General features: G+C 48.1%; 1 protein-coding gene across 1 annotated transcript in view; it reads right to left on the minus strand.

Moving 5' to 3' along the window:
* Window positions 1-583: 583 nt before the first annotated feature.
* TEKT5 (tektin 5) overlaps window positions 584-19301 on the minus strand; it is a 28276-nt gene continuing 9558 nt past the window's right edge. The window contains exons 3-7 of the mRNA XM_015409940.1: window positions 18302-18372; window positions 17207-17350; window positions 13037-13259; window positions 8926-9080; window positions 584-800 (exon numbers count right to left, since the gene is read on the minus strand). Coding sequence (XP_015265426.1) covers window positions 584-800; window positions 8926-9080; window positions 13037-13259; window positions 17207-17350; window positions 18302-18372 — 810 coding nt within the window. The remainder of the gene's footprint in view (window positions 801-8925; window positions 9081-13036; window positions 13260-17206; window positions 17351-18301; window positions 18373-19301) is intronic.

Below are 19301 nucleotides of genomic sequence, written 5' to 3' on the forward strand. Positions count from 1 at the left end.
TAACCACCAATGTTCCCTCTAAGCTGTGGAGTCTTGTGAGCAAGAATTCTTATTTAGGAGCTACTGGCATTCAAGTTGTGCGCGAGCGATTTGGCTGCTGCATGAATCAGTTTGCTCTGGAGCCCCATCCTGCCTGAGCGAAGACAAAAATGTGTGAGCCGGAGGCTAAAAAACTGTGAGCTAGCTCACACTCGCTCAGCTTAGAGGGAACCCTGCTAACCACTACCCCAAATTGGCTCTCAATAAATAATAAGAATACGTGACCTACGTAACTTAGAGATCGGTTGTACTCCCAAGAGATCTCTCCCCCCCACCTGTAGACTGGCAGCCCCGCCGCACCCCTGGCAAATATTATTTCCCCAGGATCAATCCCTGCTGTCCTTCCTTCCTCTCATGGGAAGATCCTTTTCCCAAAGGTAATCTTGATTTGGGGCCGGGGTTTTTTGTTTGGTTTTGCTCACGTTTATTTCCACGGGATCCTTTTTTTCCCCCGCTACCCAAAATTTTATTTTAATAAAAGCAGGCAAATGTCCTGTCCTGTGATTCCGCCATCTTTTACGTCACAGGGCCAGAGGAGGCCACTTCAGGTGTAGCCCACCAGGCGGGGGGTGCTGGGGAACGTCTTGCGCATGCCCATGCACTTCTCCTTGTCGATGAAGAGGGAATTCGCCTTCACCAGGAGGTCGTGCTCCAGCCGGGCCTTGTTGAGGATCAGCAGCTGCAGGGTGTCTTGCGCCTCCCGCAGGCGGAGCTTCAGCGTCTGCAGGGTGTCGTCGATGGTGAAGACCTCATTCACCAGCCTGGGAACAGGGGGGGAAAGGAGGGAAGCGGTCACCCCGCCAGAAGGCAGCATTCATTCCCCCATCATCTTGTCTACAAACCGTGTCGTGCTAGTCTCACGACCGTTTTGGCTGCGCCCTGGACTGCTCCCTGCTGCTGTGGTGCCAAATGTTGTAGTCTGCCTTGAGTCTCTCAGGGAGAGAGGTGGACTACAAAAAAAAAGACATTCCCTTGCTGCTAAATTCAGGTGGGTCACCGTGTTGGTCTGAAGCGGCAGAATGCAGTTGGAGTCCAGGGGCACCTTTCAGACTGACAAAGTTGAATTCTGGGTATGAGCTTTTGTGGGCATGCACACTTCTGCCCAAGAAAGCTTATACCCAGGTCAAGACTTTGTTGGTCTTAAAGGTGCCACCGGACTCAAACTTTGGTCTTAAAGGTGCCACCGGACTCAAACTTTGTTTTGCATCTCTCTCTCTCAGTCTGGGGCAAGTGATGCTCTGTATTCTTGGTGCTTGGGGGGGCAACAGTGGGAGGGCATCTGGTGTCCTGGCCCCGCTGCTGGACCTCCTGATGGCACCTGGTCTTTTTGGCCACTGTGTGACTCAGAGTGTTGGAGTGGATGGGCCATTGGCCTGATCCAACATTGGCTTCTCTCTCATGTTCTCATGTTCTCATGTTCTCATGTTCTCTCTCTCTCTCTCTCTCTCTCTCTCTCTCTCGTATTTATTTGATTTATATACAACCCTCCCCATAAACAGGATCAGGGCAGTTTACATAAATTAATATAAAGCAATTAAAACAATGTTAAAAGAACCGTTTAAACAGAGCAGAATACTAAAATACCATGTAAAAACAAATAGATGAGATGTCATTCAGCTTGATTGAAATACAATAGTGGGTGGCCAGCGCTCCCTCCAAGCTGTGGAGTACTTTGAGCAAACATTCTACTTTGTGAGTTACCGGCATTAAAGTTGTGAGCAGGTGATTTGGCTGCTGCATGAATTAGTTTGCTCTGGAGCCACCTTTCCTGAGCTAAGACAAACAAATGTGTGAGCCAGAGGCTAAAAAATTGTGAGCTAGCTCACACTAACTTAGCTTAGAGGGGACACTGGTGGGTGCCCCGATGTCTATTTGGATCCAGGCCCCTGGTGGGAGATTGGCCAGAGAAGGGCGGGGGACGTCTGCCGCCTCAACCAAAGTTTGAACTCTTACCTTCCTTTCCAACGTATTTGGGAGAGTGTGCATTCACACGGAAGCTCACACCTTGAATAAACCTGTGTTGCTCTTAAAGGTGCCCGACTGGACTCTGAATCTGTTCTATTGCATCTATATATTCAAATCCTGCTTTTCTCCCTAGGTGGAACTCCCAACGTCATTCTCCCGTCCTTCATTTTCTCACAACAACCACCCTGCAAGGTTGGTCAGATTGAGAGCGTGAGACAGGCCCCATCATAGTGGCAAGCCAGCGCCTGATTCTGCACCAACAGCATTTCATATGGACAACATTGTGCGCCAGGAGTCTTCCCAGGTCCTCTGGGTCACCTGTCATCTCAGAAATTTCTAGATTTCGTATCAATTTGTAATGGCCAAAGCGAACAGACTCTTTGCACAGAACGAACAATACTAATTCACCAGCCTACTCTAAATTGGTTCGTATAGGGGCTCCAGTTCTTGAACACAGGGTAGCATACAATATACTCCCGTCAAAGCAAATATATCATAAATGGTTATGCTCAGAGTTCATTTCTAACACAGAAGGTCATAGAACAAACAAGATTGTTCACGCTGTACGCTCATTAGCTCCACACAGTAGACAATTCACAGATATACACCCAGTCATTCACCAATTATAACCAATGCTCCCTCTAAGCTATGGAGTCTTGTGAGCGAAAATTCTACTTTGTGAGCCACTGGCATTAAAGTTGTGAGCGTGCAATTTGGCGACTGCATCTGGAGCCATCCTTCCAGAGCTAAATCAAAAATGTGTGAGCCAGAGGCTAAAAAACTGTGGGCTAGCTCAGACTAACTCAGCTTAGAGGGAACACTGATTATAACTGCTTTATATCGTGTTATTTACATTTATGTGACTTGTTGTAAGTTGCCGTCATGCCTGCATAATGTGTTCATATGCACACTGTAAACTCTTTAATAAAACCAATAAAAATAAATAATAATAATAATAAAAAAGAAATCTCCAGAACTCTGGAATCACGTGTCATACCACGCATACCAACCCCCAGGTTGGATTCTGAGCATGCAAAGACATCATCCCAAATTAGTGTGAGAATACAGGTTATCCCTGACCAGGGCACACCCTTTCTCCTCTTCGGTACTCTGCCTCTTGTGGAGAGTGGAGGAGATCCAAGGCCCGCGAGCTCAGAAGTAAAAGACTCTTTGATCCTGGGCCAAAGCACGTCTACACCTCCACCTGAGTAGCTGCTGGAGATGTTATCTCACCCACCCACTGAGGGCCGACACAGGTAGACTTAAGAAAAGATGAGCTCCCCTCCACCACCAAGGACTCTCCCAGATGATCTGCACCCGGAGGGCTGTAGCCGTTCTATTGCCTGCAATAAAAAATCCTGCCCCTCCTTCAAAGGAAGGCGGGAGCAGGCAAGATTTGGGGAGGTCCAGCGGCATCTCTATGACCCACAGTGTTTTATTGTGGGTATAAACTTCCGTGTGCAAGCACATTTCTTCAGATACACTGAAGCAGAAGTCACCAACCATTATATATAAAAGTCGAGGGTGGGGAGGGGTGTTGCCAGGAAAGGGCTAATTAGATTCAAGATGCATAAGCGACTGAGCGATAAATGTAGCTAAGATTGAAGGCAATTGCCCAGGCCTGTGAATAGCATCAAATCAGCATCCAGCATAATAAAAGAGTTTACAAACAGATGTGAGCATGACCTAAGCATGTGTCATGAGATAAAGAACCCGATATCTCTGTTAAGCCGTGGGGGGTTCCATTGTTCCATTGTAACCCAGCAATCTCCCATTCTGGTCCATTCCTGAAATGCCTTTGCAATAAAACAGCGACTCTGAGGTCCCCCACTGACTGTCCTGGAGGGCTGAAATGTTCTACAAGTTTCTGAGTTTTGTAGTTCCTGATGTCAGATTTGTGTCCATTTATCCTCTGGCACAGGGTTTGGCCTGTTTGTCCTATGTAGAGAACGGAAGGGCATTGTTGGCATTTAATGACATATACAGTTGTGGAAGAAGACGAAGACGAAGAAGACGAAGAAGACGAAGAAGACGAAGAAGACGAAGAAGACGAAGAAGACGAAGAAGACGAAGACGACGAAGAAGAAGAAGAAGAAGAAGAAGAAGAGGAGGAGGAGGAGGAGGAGGAGGAGGAGATTGGATTTATATCCTGCCCTTCACTACCCAAGGGAGTCTCAGAGCGGCTTACAAACTCCTTTCCCTTCCCCTCCCCACACAACAGACAGGGTGTGAGGTAGGTGGGGCTGAGAGAGCTCTGGCAGAAACTGCTCTTTTTCCAAGAACAGCTGTGCCAGAACTATGGCTTGCCCAAGGTGCAGCTGCATGTGGAGAAGTGCCACTCTGACCTGTTTACAGGGTTTAACTCCATAGAATCCCCCCTCCAAAGCAGCCATTTCCTCCAGGGGAGCTGATATCGTGGTTGCCTGCAGATCAATTGTAATAGCAGGCGTTCTCCAGGTGCTACCTGGAGAGTGGTACCCAGTGTTCCCTCTAAGCTGAGTGAGCGTGAGCCAGCTCACAGGTTTTTTTAGCCTCCAGCTCACACGTTGTTGTCTCCGCTCGGGAAGGATGGGCTCCAGAGCAAACTGATTCATGCAGTATAGCCAAATCGCTCGCTCACAACTTTAATGCCAGTCGCTCACAAAGCAGAATCTTTGCTCACAAGATTCCACCACTTAGAGGGAGCATTGCTGGCAACCCTCGTCCAGGGCCGTGAAGGGCTTTGCTGGGGGGGACCGGGACCTTGAATGGAACCTGGAAACCAGGGCTTTTTTTGTAGAAAAAGCCCAGCAGGAACTCATTAGCACAATAGGCCCCACCCAACAGCAGAAACTCATTAGCATATTAGGCCACACCCCCATGTTACCAGAAGTGTGCTCATCCAGCCACACCCACCTTTTGCTTCTTATTCTGTTTACCTTGTTTGTTGTCCAAACCCAGGGCTTTTTTTGGAGCAGGAACTCCTTTGCATGTTAGGCCACACACCCCTAATGTAGCCAATCCTAATGCGTTCCTGCTGTTGGGTGTGGCCTATTACGCTAATGAGTCCCTGCTGGGCGTGGCCAAACTTGGAAGCGAGCCGGAACTCCATTCCTATGCGTTCCTGCCCAAAAATAGCCCTGCTGGAAACCAATGACTTTGCTTAAGGAAGCGGGGACTTTTGAAAAAGCCACAAACAAACAAAGCGGCGAAGGCCTTAGCGCGCGCTCTCTCTCTCTCTCTTTCTCTCCCCCCCCCACCCCTCTCTCTCTGCTTACAAAGGAATCCCAAAGACAATCTCTGTCCTTCCCTCTTCCCTTGTTCCTGATATCACCGTTCTCTTTCTTGCTCGATTTACGTGTCCAACAAATGTCGCCACAGTGACCTCACATGAAGGGCAACGGAAACGGGCCCTTCAACTCAGAGCTCCGCTTTCTCACTTGTTTCCAGACTGCGTCACACTGTCTCAGCCTAGCCTACCTCGTGGGGCTGTTGTGAGGATAAAAACAGAGAACGGGAGTACGTTGTAAAGCCACCTGGGGGTCCCCGCCGGGGAGACAAACGGGGTGCAGGTGAAGTAAATAAAAATCTCCAAATCTCCAAAAATCCAAATCCCCCAAGTCTCCAGGAATTTCCCAAGTTAGAGATGGCAACCCTAGGCCATGAGAAAAAAAACCCATCACCAACCCCCCCACCCCCCTGCCATGGAAAGTTATAGGGGGGGAGATTGGACTGTGCAAACTCTGATTCGGGAGAACCGGATATGATTCCCCACTCCTCCACTTGCAGCTGGTGGTGTGACCTTGGGTTAGTCACAAGTTCTCTCAGAGCTGTTCTCTCAAGAGCAGTTCTCTCAGAGCTCTCTCAGCCCCGCCTACCTCGCAGGGTGTCTGTCGTGGGGAGGGGAAGGGAAAGGAGACTGTAAGCCGCTCTGAGACTCGAGTGAAGGGCAGGGTATAAATCCAATCTCCTCCTCCTCCTCCTCTTCTTCTTCTTCTTCTTCTTCGCTTCCCCACCACGGTCACCATGCCTCCTCTCTCTCTTTCCTTCCCCAGTCCGTCCCCCCCAGGACCTGGAAGGCTGCGGAAGGAAAGGAAGGCTGCCTCCCCTGGTCAGTTTCACTCCCCTCCTTTCAGCTGTTAAACCCGAACAGCTGATCTGGGGGAGTGAAACTGACCAGAAGGTGCAGGGCGGCTTCCCTTTCTTCCCCCAGCCTTGCCGCCACTGCGGGGCTAGGCACACCGGAGGTGAGGGTGTCTGGCATCATCAGGTGGTGGGGCAAGGCTCGTGGGTGGTGGGGCTCTGCCCCCAAATGCCCCCGCCATGACTACGGGCCTGCTCTACATCCTCCTTCTGTCTCAGGTTTCCAAAGACCTCCTAGACAGTGGGTTTGGAGGTTCTGGCAGGGGAGCGCAGATATCATATACCCTTGACCGGAGAACGGTAGGCTCCTTCTATCTGGGGTGGTCCTCCTCTTTCGACCGAGCGCGCGGCTTCGGGAGGGACGCGCGTGGAGCGGTGAGGGAGGTAGGGGACACCCGCCTAGCCAGCCAGATCAGCCGAATCAACCCTGGCGATCAATGGGGTGACAGCGGTCTCAGCCACATCGCAGCCAGCTTTCCCACAGCTCCCTTGAGGAAAGACGGAGAAGAGACCGGCACCGTTCTGTGACTTCACCAAAAAATTAGATGAGTACATCTGAACTCTCCAAAATCTCCCCCTCTCCAGTGCAGACTTATCCTTGATTTAATTGTACCAGTCTTGCTAATTTTCGACGTTCCCATTTCCCTTGCTTGTAAGTTCCTGTTTCTTTGGCGGGGTGTGTTTTGCTCCCTCTAGTGGCCAATTCGATATTACATCAGTATATGTCCAGTGTACCTCCTTGCAAATATAAACTGAAAGTTTTTATGCTAGAGATAAACAGATGTAATAACGAATATGACATCAATATATGTCCAGTGTACCTCCTTGCAGATATAAACTGAAGGTTTTTATGCTAGAGACAAACAGATGTAATATCGAATATTACATCACTATATGTCCAGTGTACCTCCTTGAGGATATAAACTGAAGGTTTTTATGCTAGAGACAAACAGATGTAATAACGAATATTACATCAGTATATGTCCAGTGTACCTCCTTGCGGATATAAACGGAAGGTTTTTATGCTAGAGATAAACAGATGAAATATAGAATATTACATCAGTGTATGTCCAGTGTACCTCCTTGCGGATATAAACTGAAGGATTTTATGCTAGAGACAAACAGATGTAATATCGAATATTACATCAGTATATGTCCAGTGTACCTCCTTGCGGATATAAACTGAAGGTTTTTATGCTAGAGATAAACAGATTTAATATCGAATATTACATCAGTATATGTCCAGTGTACCTCCTTGCGGATATAAACTGAAGGTTTTTATGCTAGAGATAGATGTAATATCGAATATTACATCAGTATATGTCCAGTGTACCTCCTTGCGGATATAAACTGAAGGTTTTTATGCTAGAGATAAACAGATGTAATAACGAATATTACATCAGTATATGTCCAGTGTACCTCCTTGCGGATATAAACTGAAGGTTTTTATGCTAGAGATAGATGTAATATCGAATATTACATCAGTATATGTCCAGTGTACCTCCTTGCGGATATAAACTGAAGGTTTTTATGCTAGAGATAAACAGATGTAATAACGAATATTACATCAGTATATGTCCAGTGTACCGCCTTGCGGATATAAACTGAAGGTTTTTATGCTAGAGACAAACAGATCTAATAATGAATATTACATCAGTATATGTCCAAGGTACCTCCTTGCGGACATAAACTGAAGGTTTTTATGCTAGAGACAAACAGATGTAATATCGAATATTACATCAGTATATGTCCAGTGTACCGCCTTGCGGATATAAACTGAAGGTTTTTATGCTAGAGACAAACAGATGTAATATCGAATATTACATCAGTATATGTCCAGTGTACCTCCTTGCAGATATAAACTGAAGGTTTTTATGCTAGAGATAAACAGATGTAATAACGAATATTACATCAGTATATGTCCAGTGTACCTCCTTGCAGATATAAACTGAAGGTTTTTATGCTAGACATAAGCAGATGACCTCTATGATTTGCACTGGCCGCTTCCTAAGGGTCCCTGCCCCCTTACAACTCTGTATGTGTGGCATGGGAGAAGTAGATGATTTGACCCCTTACATTTTGAGATGCCCTCTTCTTTTGCTCCCCCAAACTAAATTTATCACCAGTATCTTATCTCTGCAGAAAGGAGTTTCAGATATGGAAAAAGTTATATTTTTGCTTGCAGATAAAGATCCGTATGTTTCTAATAGAGTTGCTTTATTTGCATTGGTGGCTAGATCGATTAAATCAAACGGTATAGAAATGACCACAACCTAATTTGGCTCTATATTTATACGACGTTGTTGGATATTAATTTAACTTGTGTTTACTATGGAGTTTTATTATGTGGGATTTTATGCACCGGTTTCTGTATTGTTACAACCTGTGGTCAACACAATAAATTACTACTACACTATATTACATCAGTATATGTCCAGTGTACCTCCTTGCAGATATAAACTGAAGGTTTTTATGCTAGACATAAACAGATGTAATATCGAATTGACCACCAGAGGAAGCACAACGTGTGTGGAACAGGGCGGGGAAATGAAGAAACGAGAGATCTTACAAGTGAGGAAAATTAGAATGTGGGAAAGCCCTCGGTTGTCACTTCAGACTCCGCCGTGTCCCCATGTTTCTTTGGAAGGAAGCGCCAAAGCGATCTTGTAAAGCCACAGACGGAAGCTAGCTCTCTCTGTGACCAGTAGCGACTTGGCATCCGCAGCAGTGAGATCTGGAATCTGACAGCCCTTCGTCTGGCTGTATTGGGGGGGGAGGTCTGAGGGGGGGGACGCTTACTTGAACTGGGGGACGTCTCGGCAAAGCTCCATGTTGGGCCGCCACGTTCGCGCTTCCAGGCGGGTTTGGGCCACTTTGAGTGGGCATTCCTTGGCCATGATAGCTCGTTCCAGCAACATCATAGTGTTCTCTGTCTGGAATATCTCTTGAAGGGTCTGCAAAGGAAAAGAAACAACTGAACGGCATTGAGGAAAAACAGAGCCAAACACACACACACACACCCTTTCCACATATCGAAGACATTCTGCCTGCTGTTTCCAAGGCGGAATGCGTGGGAATGACAAATTTGTAAAATAAATGCTCAAATCCAGATTGGGTTGACTCCTATGACAATTAGAGAGAACCACTCTGGGGCAGTGGTTAGAGTACCGGACTAGGAGCTGGGCGACCCAGGTTCGAATCCCCACTCCGCCATGGAGGTTTGCTGGATGACCTTGGGCCGAACCTACCTCACAAGATTGTTGTGAGGATAAAACGGAAAAGGGGAGAGCACCGTAAGCCAGCTGGGGAATGCAGGCTGGCCTTAAAAACCACATACAACTCCTCCATCAGGGTGAAAAGACAGCTGGGTAGTTTCTCCCATTAGGGGAAAAATCCGAAGAAGAGATTGGATTTATACCCCATGGCCCTTCACTACCCGAAGGAGTCTCAGAGCGGCTGACAATCTCCTTTCCCTTCCCCTCCCCACAACAGACACCCTGTGAGGCAGGTGGGGCTGAGAGAGCTCTTTCGAGAACTGCCCTTGAGAGAACAGCTCTGAGAGAACTTGTGCCTGACCCAAGGTCACACCAGCAGCTGCATGTGGAGAAGTGGGGAATCAAACCCAGTTCTCCCAGATTAGAGTCCGCGCTCCCAACCACTACACCAAACTGGCTCTCTGAAGGGGAAAAATCCCGTGAAGGAAGCGATTGCCGTTGGTTATTGTCCCCAGTCCAAGGGTACACAATGACTCCACGGCAGAGGAAAGCCGGGCTTCCCAGGCCAGACCCCCTCCGCCCGCCCAACAGAGTCCAAATAATCCAAGCAGGAAGTCCGTTTGCCCAAAATCCACTGAAATAAACTGGAGCCACGTAAGAGCACAGTAGAACTTCCTGCCCAATTGCAGCCCCAGGGGACCTGGCTACTGACAGGCGGCCAGCAATCTTTTCTCTTCCAAAACAAAATATTATTCGGACCTTTACATGAACTCCTGTTTCAGCTCAAACTTTTCAGCCGTCTTTTCACCCTGACGGGGGAGCGGTCTGTGGTTTTAAGGGCAGCCTATGTTCCCCAGGTGCCGTCTCGCTGTCTTTTTCCTTTTCCGTTTTAAAATTAAGAATGGAGAGTTAAGCGGCGGGGTGGGTGGGTAGATGGAGGAAGGAAAGCCGTATCCTTAAGGGTAGCCCCTTCCAACTCGCCTTTGGTTCCACCTCACTGCTATGGATTGGACCCAAATGATTTCAGGGCTTCTGAAAACGCGACTACGGGTTGGAAGAGAAAGTCACCAGATGGTGCGGTCCTGATCGGTATCGTTTTATGGGCACGTTCCAAGTGTTGGGAAGCAAAATGGGGGGGGGACACACCAGTTTGGGGGGGAGAAGACCCCCAAATCCTGAATTTAATCACAACCAGGCTGGGTATTAGTTTAGACCACGGACTCTAATCTGGGAGAACAGGGTTTGATTTCCCATTTCTCCACATGCAGCTGCTGGTGTGGCCTTGGGTCAGTCACAAGTTCTCTCAGAGCTGTTCCTGAAAGAGCACTTCTCTCAGAGCTTTCTCAGCCCCACCAACCTCACAGGGTGTCTGTTGTGGGGAGGGGAAGGGGAAGGGGAAGGGGGGGGGAGTTTGTAAGCCAGTCTGAGACTCCGAGTGAAGGGTGGGGCATAAATCCAATCTCCTCCTCCTCCTCCTCCTCCTCCTCCTCCTCCTCTCTCAAGGGCAGTTCTTAAAAGAGCTCTCTCAGCCCCATCTACTTCACAGGGGTCTGTTGTGGGGAGGGGAAGGGAAAGGAGATGGTAAGCCGCTCTGAGACTTCTTCCGGTAGTGAAGGGTGGGGTATAAATCCAATCTCTCTGTCTCTGCCTCTCTCTCTCTCTCTCTGCCAAATATATACCTTTCTATTCTAGAACATGGGTGTGTAACATGCCATCAGTTCACAGATGACATGACCTCAGCAAGCGGCTTTCCTGTTGGATTAAGCCCCATTGTTGTGCGTAATTTGAATTTTCTGGCTCAGGGGCCAGAATGTCCGGGGATGGTTTTGGCTGGAAACGATAGGTGTAAAAGCACACTACCTCCGGGGAAATGGAAAACGACACCGAGAACCTCTAAACGCGCAGCTTAGCGGCTTCACTGGACGTCTCTAACTGTGCAGTCCAACGAATCCTGTCTTGGGAGTGAGCTTGAATTGAAGCGACCGGAGTAGGGTTCTGAGTGGAACGGCTCGGGATTGCATTGGGTTGCCACCCTCCAGGCGGGGGCCTGATGGCCAGGCTACAAAGGGATCAGTTTTAGGCTTGCTAACCTCCAGGTGGCCCTGGAGATCCCCTGCTCTGACAGTGGAAGGAATAGCAAAAGTATGTCTCTGAAGAAGTGAGCAATGACTCACGAAAGCTCCTCCCCTGCCTCAAATTTTGTCAGTCTTGAAGGTGCTTCTGGACTCTGGCTCTTTTCCACTGCCACGGACAGACTAACAGGGCTACTCAGCTGATATTGCACTTGATCTCAAACTGACCAAGATCCACGGCAGAAAATGGTTGCTTTGGAGGGTGGACCCTATGGCATTTCACCCTGCTGAAGTCCAAGAAGAAGAAGAAGGAAAAGGAGAAGAGATTGGATTTATACCCCGCCCTTCACTTGGGAGTCTCAGGGCAGCTTACAGTCTCCTTCCCCTTCCCCTCCCCACAACAGACACCCTGTGAGGTAGGTGGGGCTGAGAGAGCTCTTTAGAGAACTGCCCTTGAGAGGACAGCTCTGAGAGAACTTGTGACCAACCCAATGTCACACCAGCTGCTGCATGTGGAGAATTGGGGGAATCAAACCCGATTCTCCCAGAAGAGAAGAAGAAGAGGAGATTGGATTTATACCCCGCCCTTCACTACCCAAAGGAGTCTCAGAGCAGCTTACAAACTCCTTTCCCTTCCCCTCCCCACGACAGACCCCCTGTGAGGTAGGTGGGGCTGAGAGAGCTCTTTCGAGGATTGCTCTTGAGAGAACCCAGTCCAAGTTTGGAATACTATGGACTATTTATCATTGTTTCATGCCCTACTCTGGATCAAAGAGGAGGAGGAGGAGGAGGAGGAGGAGATTGGATTTATATCTTGCCCTTCACTAATCGAAAGAGTCTCAGAGCAGCTTACAACCTTTTTCCCTTCCCCTCCCCACCACAACAGATACCCTGTGAGGTCAGTGGGGCCGAGAGAACTCTTTCGAGGACTGCCCTTGAGAGAACAGCTCTGAGGGAACTTGTGACTGACCCAAGGTCACACCAGCAGCTGCACGTGGAGGAGTGAGGACTCAGACCCAGTTCTTCCAGATTAGAGTCTGTGCTCCTAACCACGACACCAAACCCCACCCCACCCCAAAGCGCCAGGTATCCAGGAGAGCCAGTCTGGTGTGGTGGTTAAGTGCGCAGACTCCAATCTGGGAGAACTGGGTTTGATTCCCCATTCCTCCACTCGCACCTGGCTGGATGACCTTGGGCAAGCTGTAGTTCTGACAAGAGCTGTCCTTGAAAAAGAGCAGTTTCTGTCAAGAGCTCTCTCAGCCCCACCGACCTCACAGGGTGTCTGTTGTGGGGAGGGGAAGGGAAAGGAGTTTGTAAGCTGCTCTGGGACACCCTTAGGTAGTGAAGGGCGGGGTATAAATCCAATCTCTTCTCTTCTTCTTCTTCCCAACACAGAGCTGCCAACCCCGAAGTTCCCCTGGAGAAAATGGCGGCCTTGGAGGTTGGCCTCTCTGGCATTATACCCCACCGTGGTCACTAGACACGGCACCCGGACCAGGCTGCCGCACACCCAAGCCAACCACATGAAGATTTGGGTCTTTCCTCAGACCCCGCCCTCCGCAGGCTCCATCCCCAAGTCCCCAGGAATTCCCCAGGCCCGAGCAGACCGCCCCGCCCTCTGACCTTGGCCAGCTGGGCCTGCAGCTTGTTCTTGGCCTCAGCCACCTCCGAGATGCGGCGGTCGAAAGCCAGGTTGGTGTTCGTGTACTGCCTCCACATCTCCTCCGAGGTGCTCTCCAGCGTGTGGTCGGTCTCCTCGCGGAGGAGGGCCGAGTTGGAGCGCGCGTTCTGGGAGTACCGGATGTTGTCGTCGCTGAACTTGGCCCACGTTTCGGGGACTGAGACTCTGGAAGGGAGAAGTTAGGGCCGCTGCCTAGAGGGGCCAACTGCCATTGGGGGTGTGTGTGTCGAGTTCTCCTGGAATTTAGGGTTTCCAACTCCAGGTGGGGGAATTCCTGGAGATTTGGGGGCAGTGCCTAAGGACAGGAAACCATGCCCTATTTATTTTTAAACGCCCTTCTTCCCTGTCCTGAGAAACACAAAAGGCTCTACATCTGACAACAGCACTACAGATAAGATCAGAATTTCAACAGCCCATCCATATGCAAAAGAACCTCCTCAGGAAAGCTCTGCCATTAGCAGGTCACTGCCTGGGGAACTCCTACCAGATAATGACTCGGCCCTACCCCACCTTCCTGAGTAGCTATAACTACCTGCCTACCATTTTTCTTCTCACACTGACACAGAGAGCACTCCATCTTTCTGTGTTATACCTCTGAGGATGCCAGTCACAGCTGCTGGCGAAACGTCAGGTCCTACGATGCCAAGAAAACAGCCATACAATCCTGGAAGATCTACAACAGCTAATGAACTCCGACCATGAAAGCCTTCGACAATGTATTTTCAACTCTATTACCCTGTGACAAAGATCCATATATATATTTTTTAAGTTCTACAAATCGAGGGACGTTCCAAGTATGCAAAAGTGAATCCCAGCTCACGGAAGAAAACGGGAAGTCCCCTACGCGCGTGGAGCTTTGAGAAATCCGGAAGCCCCTTTATGTGTGGAGCTTCAAGTACATATCAGAGAGGCAGATAGGGATGCCAGCCTCCGGGTGGAACCTGGGAATCCCCTAGGTTAGAATTACAGCTCATCTCCAGACTACAGAGATCGGTTCCCCTGGAGAAAATGGCTGCTTTGGAGGGTGGACTCTGTGGCCTTGGACCCCCACTGAGGTGGTCCCACCCCTCCCCAGGCCCCACCCCCAAATCTCCAGGTGTTTCCCAACTTGTATCTGGCAGTCCTACACCCCACAGCCCCTACTGGTGACCAGGAGGGACCTGGCAACTCCAAATTGTCAAAGCAAGACTGCAATAAGAACCAAAGTGTTACTCTAAAGCCAAAGCTGTCTAACATCAACACCAACTCATAGAGTTGCCAACTTCCAGGTCAAAAAATAACAAAGACACTGTAATAAAATGCAAAAAATATATAACTGACAATTCATATGTAGGTAAAGGCAATGAAAATATATAATTCAATAAAGAATTAAGCAACATAGCATGATCACATATACAAGGAACAGAAATTCCATAGCACAAACAAGAAGAAGAAGAGGAGGAGGAGGAGGAGGAGGAGGAGAGATTGGATTTATACCCCGCCCTTCACTACGCAAGGGAATCTCAGAGCGGTTTACAATCTCCTTTCCCTTCCCCTCCCCACAACGGACTCCCTGTGAGGTAGGCAGGGCTGAGAGAGCTCTTGACAGAAACTGCTCTTTTTCAAGGACAGCTCTGACAAAACTATGGCTTGCCCAAGGTCATCCAGCAGGTGCAAGTGGAGGAGTGGGGAATCAAACCCGGTTCTCCCAGATTAGAGTCCATGCACTTAACCACTACACCAAACTGGCTCTCATATAAGTCAGAGAATGGTCAAACAACTGGGATCCAAAAAATGTCCAAAGAACCAGTCCAAAGGGATCAGAACGTCTGAAGTCAGGCAGAAATATTTAAAAAAACACACACAGGTAGAAGTAAAAAATCAGGCAGAAGTCACACAAATTCAGGCAGAAGTCACACGAGGATTCCGGATATAAAAGCCTCATTTCGGCAGACTTCATCAGTGGCACTAATCACAGTGCATCCATTAATTAATCGCTGTTACGTACGTCAGAGTCATTAAAGAAGACCGCCATTCCAAAATGTCCTTGTGACGACCTCTTATCTGGGGAGGTCTAGTTTTACTTTAAAAGTTCTTATGGTTTATTTTTCTTTGGGTATTCTGGCTGCCACCAGGAATTTTAATAAATTCCAATTCTTCTCTTTGCTTCTGGGGTTGGTATTATAGCACGGGGTCTAGGCCTTTCGAGGAACTATGTGGTCTGAGGAAGGATTCTTTACTTAGCTGGTAAACTTGAAGTAAATAGGATTTATTTAGTGAACAATGTAAACAGTACTGGGAATGATTTGAACCATGGCTTGGTGTCTCTCACAAGCCTCTCTCCACTGACAGGGATATTTCATAGGCAACTTTGTAACACTTTTCACTGTACTTTTTCTTAGACTCTCAGCTTTCAATTGTAACTCTTATAACACAGAGACTTTTACTCTTATATTTCACACAGGAAAACTTCTCACACAGAGACCTCAGGACAAAAATCCTATCAACTGCTTTTACACAGCACACTCTGCTGACTCTGTTTAACTCAACTGTCATACCTAACAGACACTCCTGATAGACATTCAAATCATCCACACAGCATCCATTCCAAACCCCCTCCCCCTCTCTGTCACTCACCAATCACACAACTTGCCTGTTTCAGCATCCTAGTTTGTCATACATCCATACAAACCAAACTTTAAAGACACACACACCCAGTAAAACATGGAATCGTTACAGTCCTCTTTTATCTGTATTCTTATCTGGGCACCACTCAAGGAGTAATACAGAGAATCAATAATCAGTAATACAGAGAATCAAGCAAGAATCAGTCTAAAAAAAATAAAACACAACCTACAAACAGTATTCAGACCCACCAGAAAAATACAACAGATGGTACAATCGGCAAAAGACAGAAGAGACCATCTCACTTCTGCAGGAGTTTACCGCATACCATGCAGTTGTGGACAAGTTTACATCGGGACCACACAGCGTAGCATTCGGACAAGAATAAAAGAACATGAAAGACACTGCAGACTTGGCCAACCTGAAAAACCAGCAGTGGCTGAACATAGCCTAACTCAAACAGGACACAGTGTTTTGTTCGAAGACACTGAAAGGTTGGACAACACTTTCAATTACCATGTCAGATTACACAGGGAAGCCATTGAAATTCACAAACATAAACATCATTTCAACAGGAAAGAAGAGAGTTTAAAAATAAATAGGACATGGCTTCCTGTCCTGAAAAACACAAAAGGCTTTACCTCAGACAATAGCACTACAGGTAAGATTAGAATTTCAACAACCTCCTCAGGAAACAAAAGAACCTCCTCAGGAAAGTTCCTCCATTAGCATGTCCATAGCCCTGCCCACCTTCTGGAGTAGATATAAATTGACTGCCTACCATTTTCTTCTCACCTTGACACAGAGAGTATTCCATCTTTCTGTCTTATACCTCTGAGGATGCCAGTCACAGCGACTGGCGAAATGTCAGGTTCTACAATGCCAAGACCACGGCCAAACATCCCGGAAAATCTACAGCAACTAATGTACTCCGGCCGTGAAAGCCTTCGACAAAACCAGTCTAATGCTGGTAAAACCTTCCAGATAAGGGATGGAGTTCTCCCAGTATTATAACGGAATCTCCAGACTGCAGAGATCAGTTTCCCTGAAGAACATGGCTGCTTTGGGGGGCGGAGTCTAGGGCATTACCTCCCTGCCCTCTTAAGCCCCACCCTCCCCCAGCTCCGCCCCCAAATCTCCCGGAATCTCCCACCCCAGAACTGGCAACCCCCGACACCAAGAGAGAGCCCTGAGCGCGGTCGTCAGCTTAGCATTTTATTTTTTGCAGTCTGTGCATGGAATATCAGCCCAAGGGCCTGTGATGTGGCGTCTCAGTTTCCATTCGAGGGAGTGGAAATGGGGAGGAGTAGTAGTAGTAGCTGGAAGCTCATGGGATCACAACTGATCTCTAGTCCCCCTGGAGAAAATGGCTGCTTCGGAAGGCGGACTCTGTGGCCTCGTACCCCACGGAAGTCCCTCCCACTCCACAAACCCCACCCTCCCCTCCTCGGCCTCCACCCCCAAAATCTCCAGGTATCTCCCAAACCGGAGCTGGGAATCTTACTCACGTCCCATCGATTTTCTCCACTCCATGGTAGTAGTTAATGCTGTCGGATGTGTTCCGCAAGTTATAGCACTTCTCGTCGATGAAATGGGCAGAGTTTTTGTCTCCTAGGTCCCTCTCAAGGGCATGCTGGGCGTCTCGGTTAATTCTACACAAAAAAAAAAAAGGAGCAAAGACGTCCATCACACAAAAAGGTTTAGCGTTTTGTGTTTTAGCCCTGGCTAGCAGTGGCTTGGAGGTTAAGATGCTGAGCTGCAGACCGAAAGGTCGGTAGTTCGGCAGTTCGAGACCCGAGGGCCGCGTGACGGAGTGAGCTCCCGTCTCTGGCCCCAGCTCCTGCCAACCTAGCAGTTCGAAAGCAAGTAATTGCAAGTGGATAAACAGGTACCACTTTGTTCCATGTGTCTTGGTGTTTAGTCATGCCAGCCACACGACCACGGAGAAGTCTTTGGACAGCACTAGCTCTTCAGCTTGGAAACAGAGATGAGCACCATCCCCTAGAGTCAGATTTGACTAACTTTCGAGCAAGGAAAACCTTTACCTTTACAAGAAGAAGAAGAGATTGGATTTATACCCCGCCCTTCACTCGGAGTCTCAGAGCGGCTTACAAACTCCTTTCCCTTCCCCTCCCCACAACAGGAACACCCTGTGAGGTGGGTGGGGCTGAGAGAACTCTGACACAAACTTCTCTTTTTCAAGGACAGCTGTGCCAAAGCTTGTGACTGACCCAAGGTCACATCATCAGGTGCAAGTGGAGGAGTGGGGAATCAAACCCGGTTCTCCCAGATTAGAGTCCGCACACTTAACCACTACACCAAACTGGCTACAAGAAGGTAGGCAATCCTTTGGCTTGAATTCCCAGCTTTCTTTTTTCTTTTTAAGTAGGTTAACCCTTCTTGTTGCAGAGGTATAAGGGGAAAGGTATTAAATGGCAACCTGGTCTTAAAAACTGCCTTCTTAATTGGCTGCTATTCACTGGAGGATCAAACGTTCCATGAGGAGGCCCCCAGGGTTACATTTGTAACTACAAAATCAGTAGTAACGAGGCAGGACTTACCACCCGCTATTTAAAAACTGGATTACATTTTCAAAAGCTTACTTTAGCTGTTGTTCAATTCTTTCTGCGAGTCTTCTCATTTTCTCTTGGCACGATTTGATCAAATCAACTTCCTGCAACAGAAAACAGTCGCTCATCAGCAATTCTACCAAAGCAGAAGCACCATGACACTGTCCACACAAAACGAAAAGTGGACACAAGAACCGGCAATAATCTGCAACACCTTTATTTTATTTATTGACTTGATTTAATTTATATCAAATCCCCTGCAAGCGGGGTCCAGAAACCCAGTGCAAGATTCGGGTACATACGCCTATCTGAATGTACTCCAAGAAATGACGCCCTCGACTATTTTTTCTTTCCTTTCCTTCATTTAACTATTTGCATCTTACTTTCCTATAGGGACCACGGTGGCTCAGTGGTTAAGACGCTGAGCTGCAGACCAGAAGGTCTGTAGTTTGGCAGTTTGAGTGCCGCGTGATGGAGTGAGCTCCCGTCTCTGGCCCCAGCTGCTGCCAACCTAGCAGTTCGAAAGCAAGAAATTGCAAGTAGATAAATAGGTTCTGCTATGGGGGGAAGGTAACAGCGTCCCGTGCGCCTTGGTCTTTAGTCATGCTGGCCACATGACCACGGAAATGTCTTCGGACAGCGCTGGCTCTTTGGCTTGGAAACGGAGATGAGCACCGCCCCCTAGAGTCGGAGTCAACTGGCTTTTGAGCCAGGGAAACCTTTACCTTTTGCCTTTACCTTACTTTCCTATCATTCGAGGCATTTAATGAAAGAACACTAAAATGTAAACACGAGAAATACTTTAGGCTGTTCCTGCATTGAGCAGGGGGTGGACAAGATGGCCTGTATGTCCCAACTCTGGGATTCTAGCGCAAAACTCAAATAAGTGCATGCACAAAGAAGTCAGTGGTGGAAATAAACACACGCATGACATTAATGCAAGGAGAGAGAAAAATACTTCTGGTCAAACAAACAATGCGGCTCCAGAATGCTGTTTGTGGATAAGTGTTTTGTTCACGAGGCCAGGAAAACT

The sequence above is a fragment of the Gekko japonicus genome, unplaced genomic scaffold (genome assembly GCF_001447785.1).
Source record: "Gekko japonicus isolate JY-2015 unplaced genomic scaffold, Gekko_japonicus_V1.1 scaffold78, whole genome shotgun sequence".
In the NCBI taxonomy this organism is placed as follows: Eukaryota; Metazoa; Chordata; class Lepidosauria; order Squamata; family Gekkonidae; genus Gekko; species Gekko japonicus.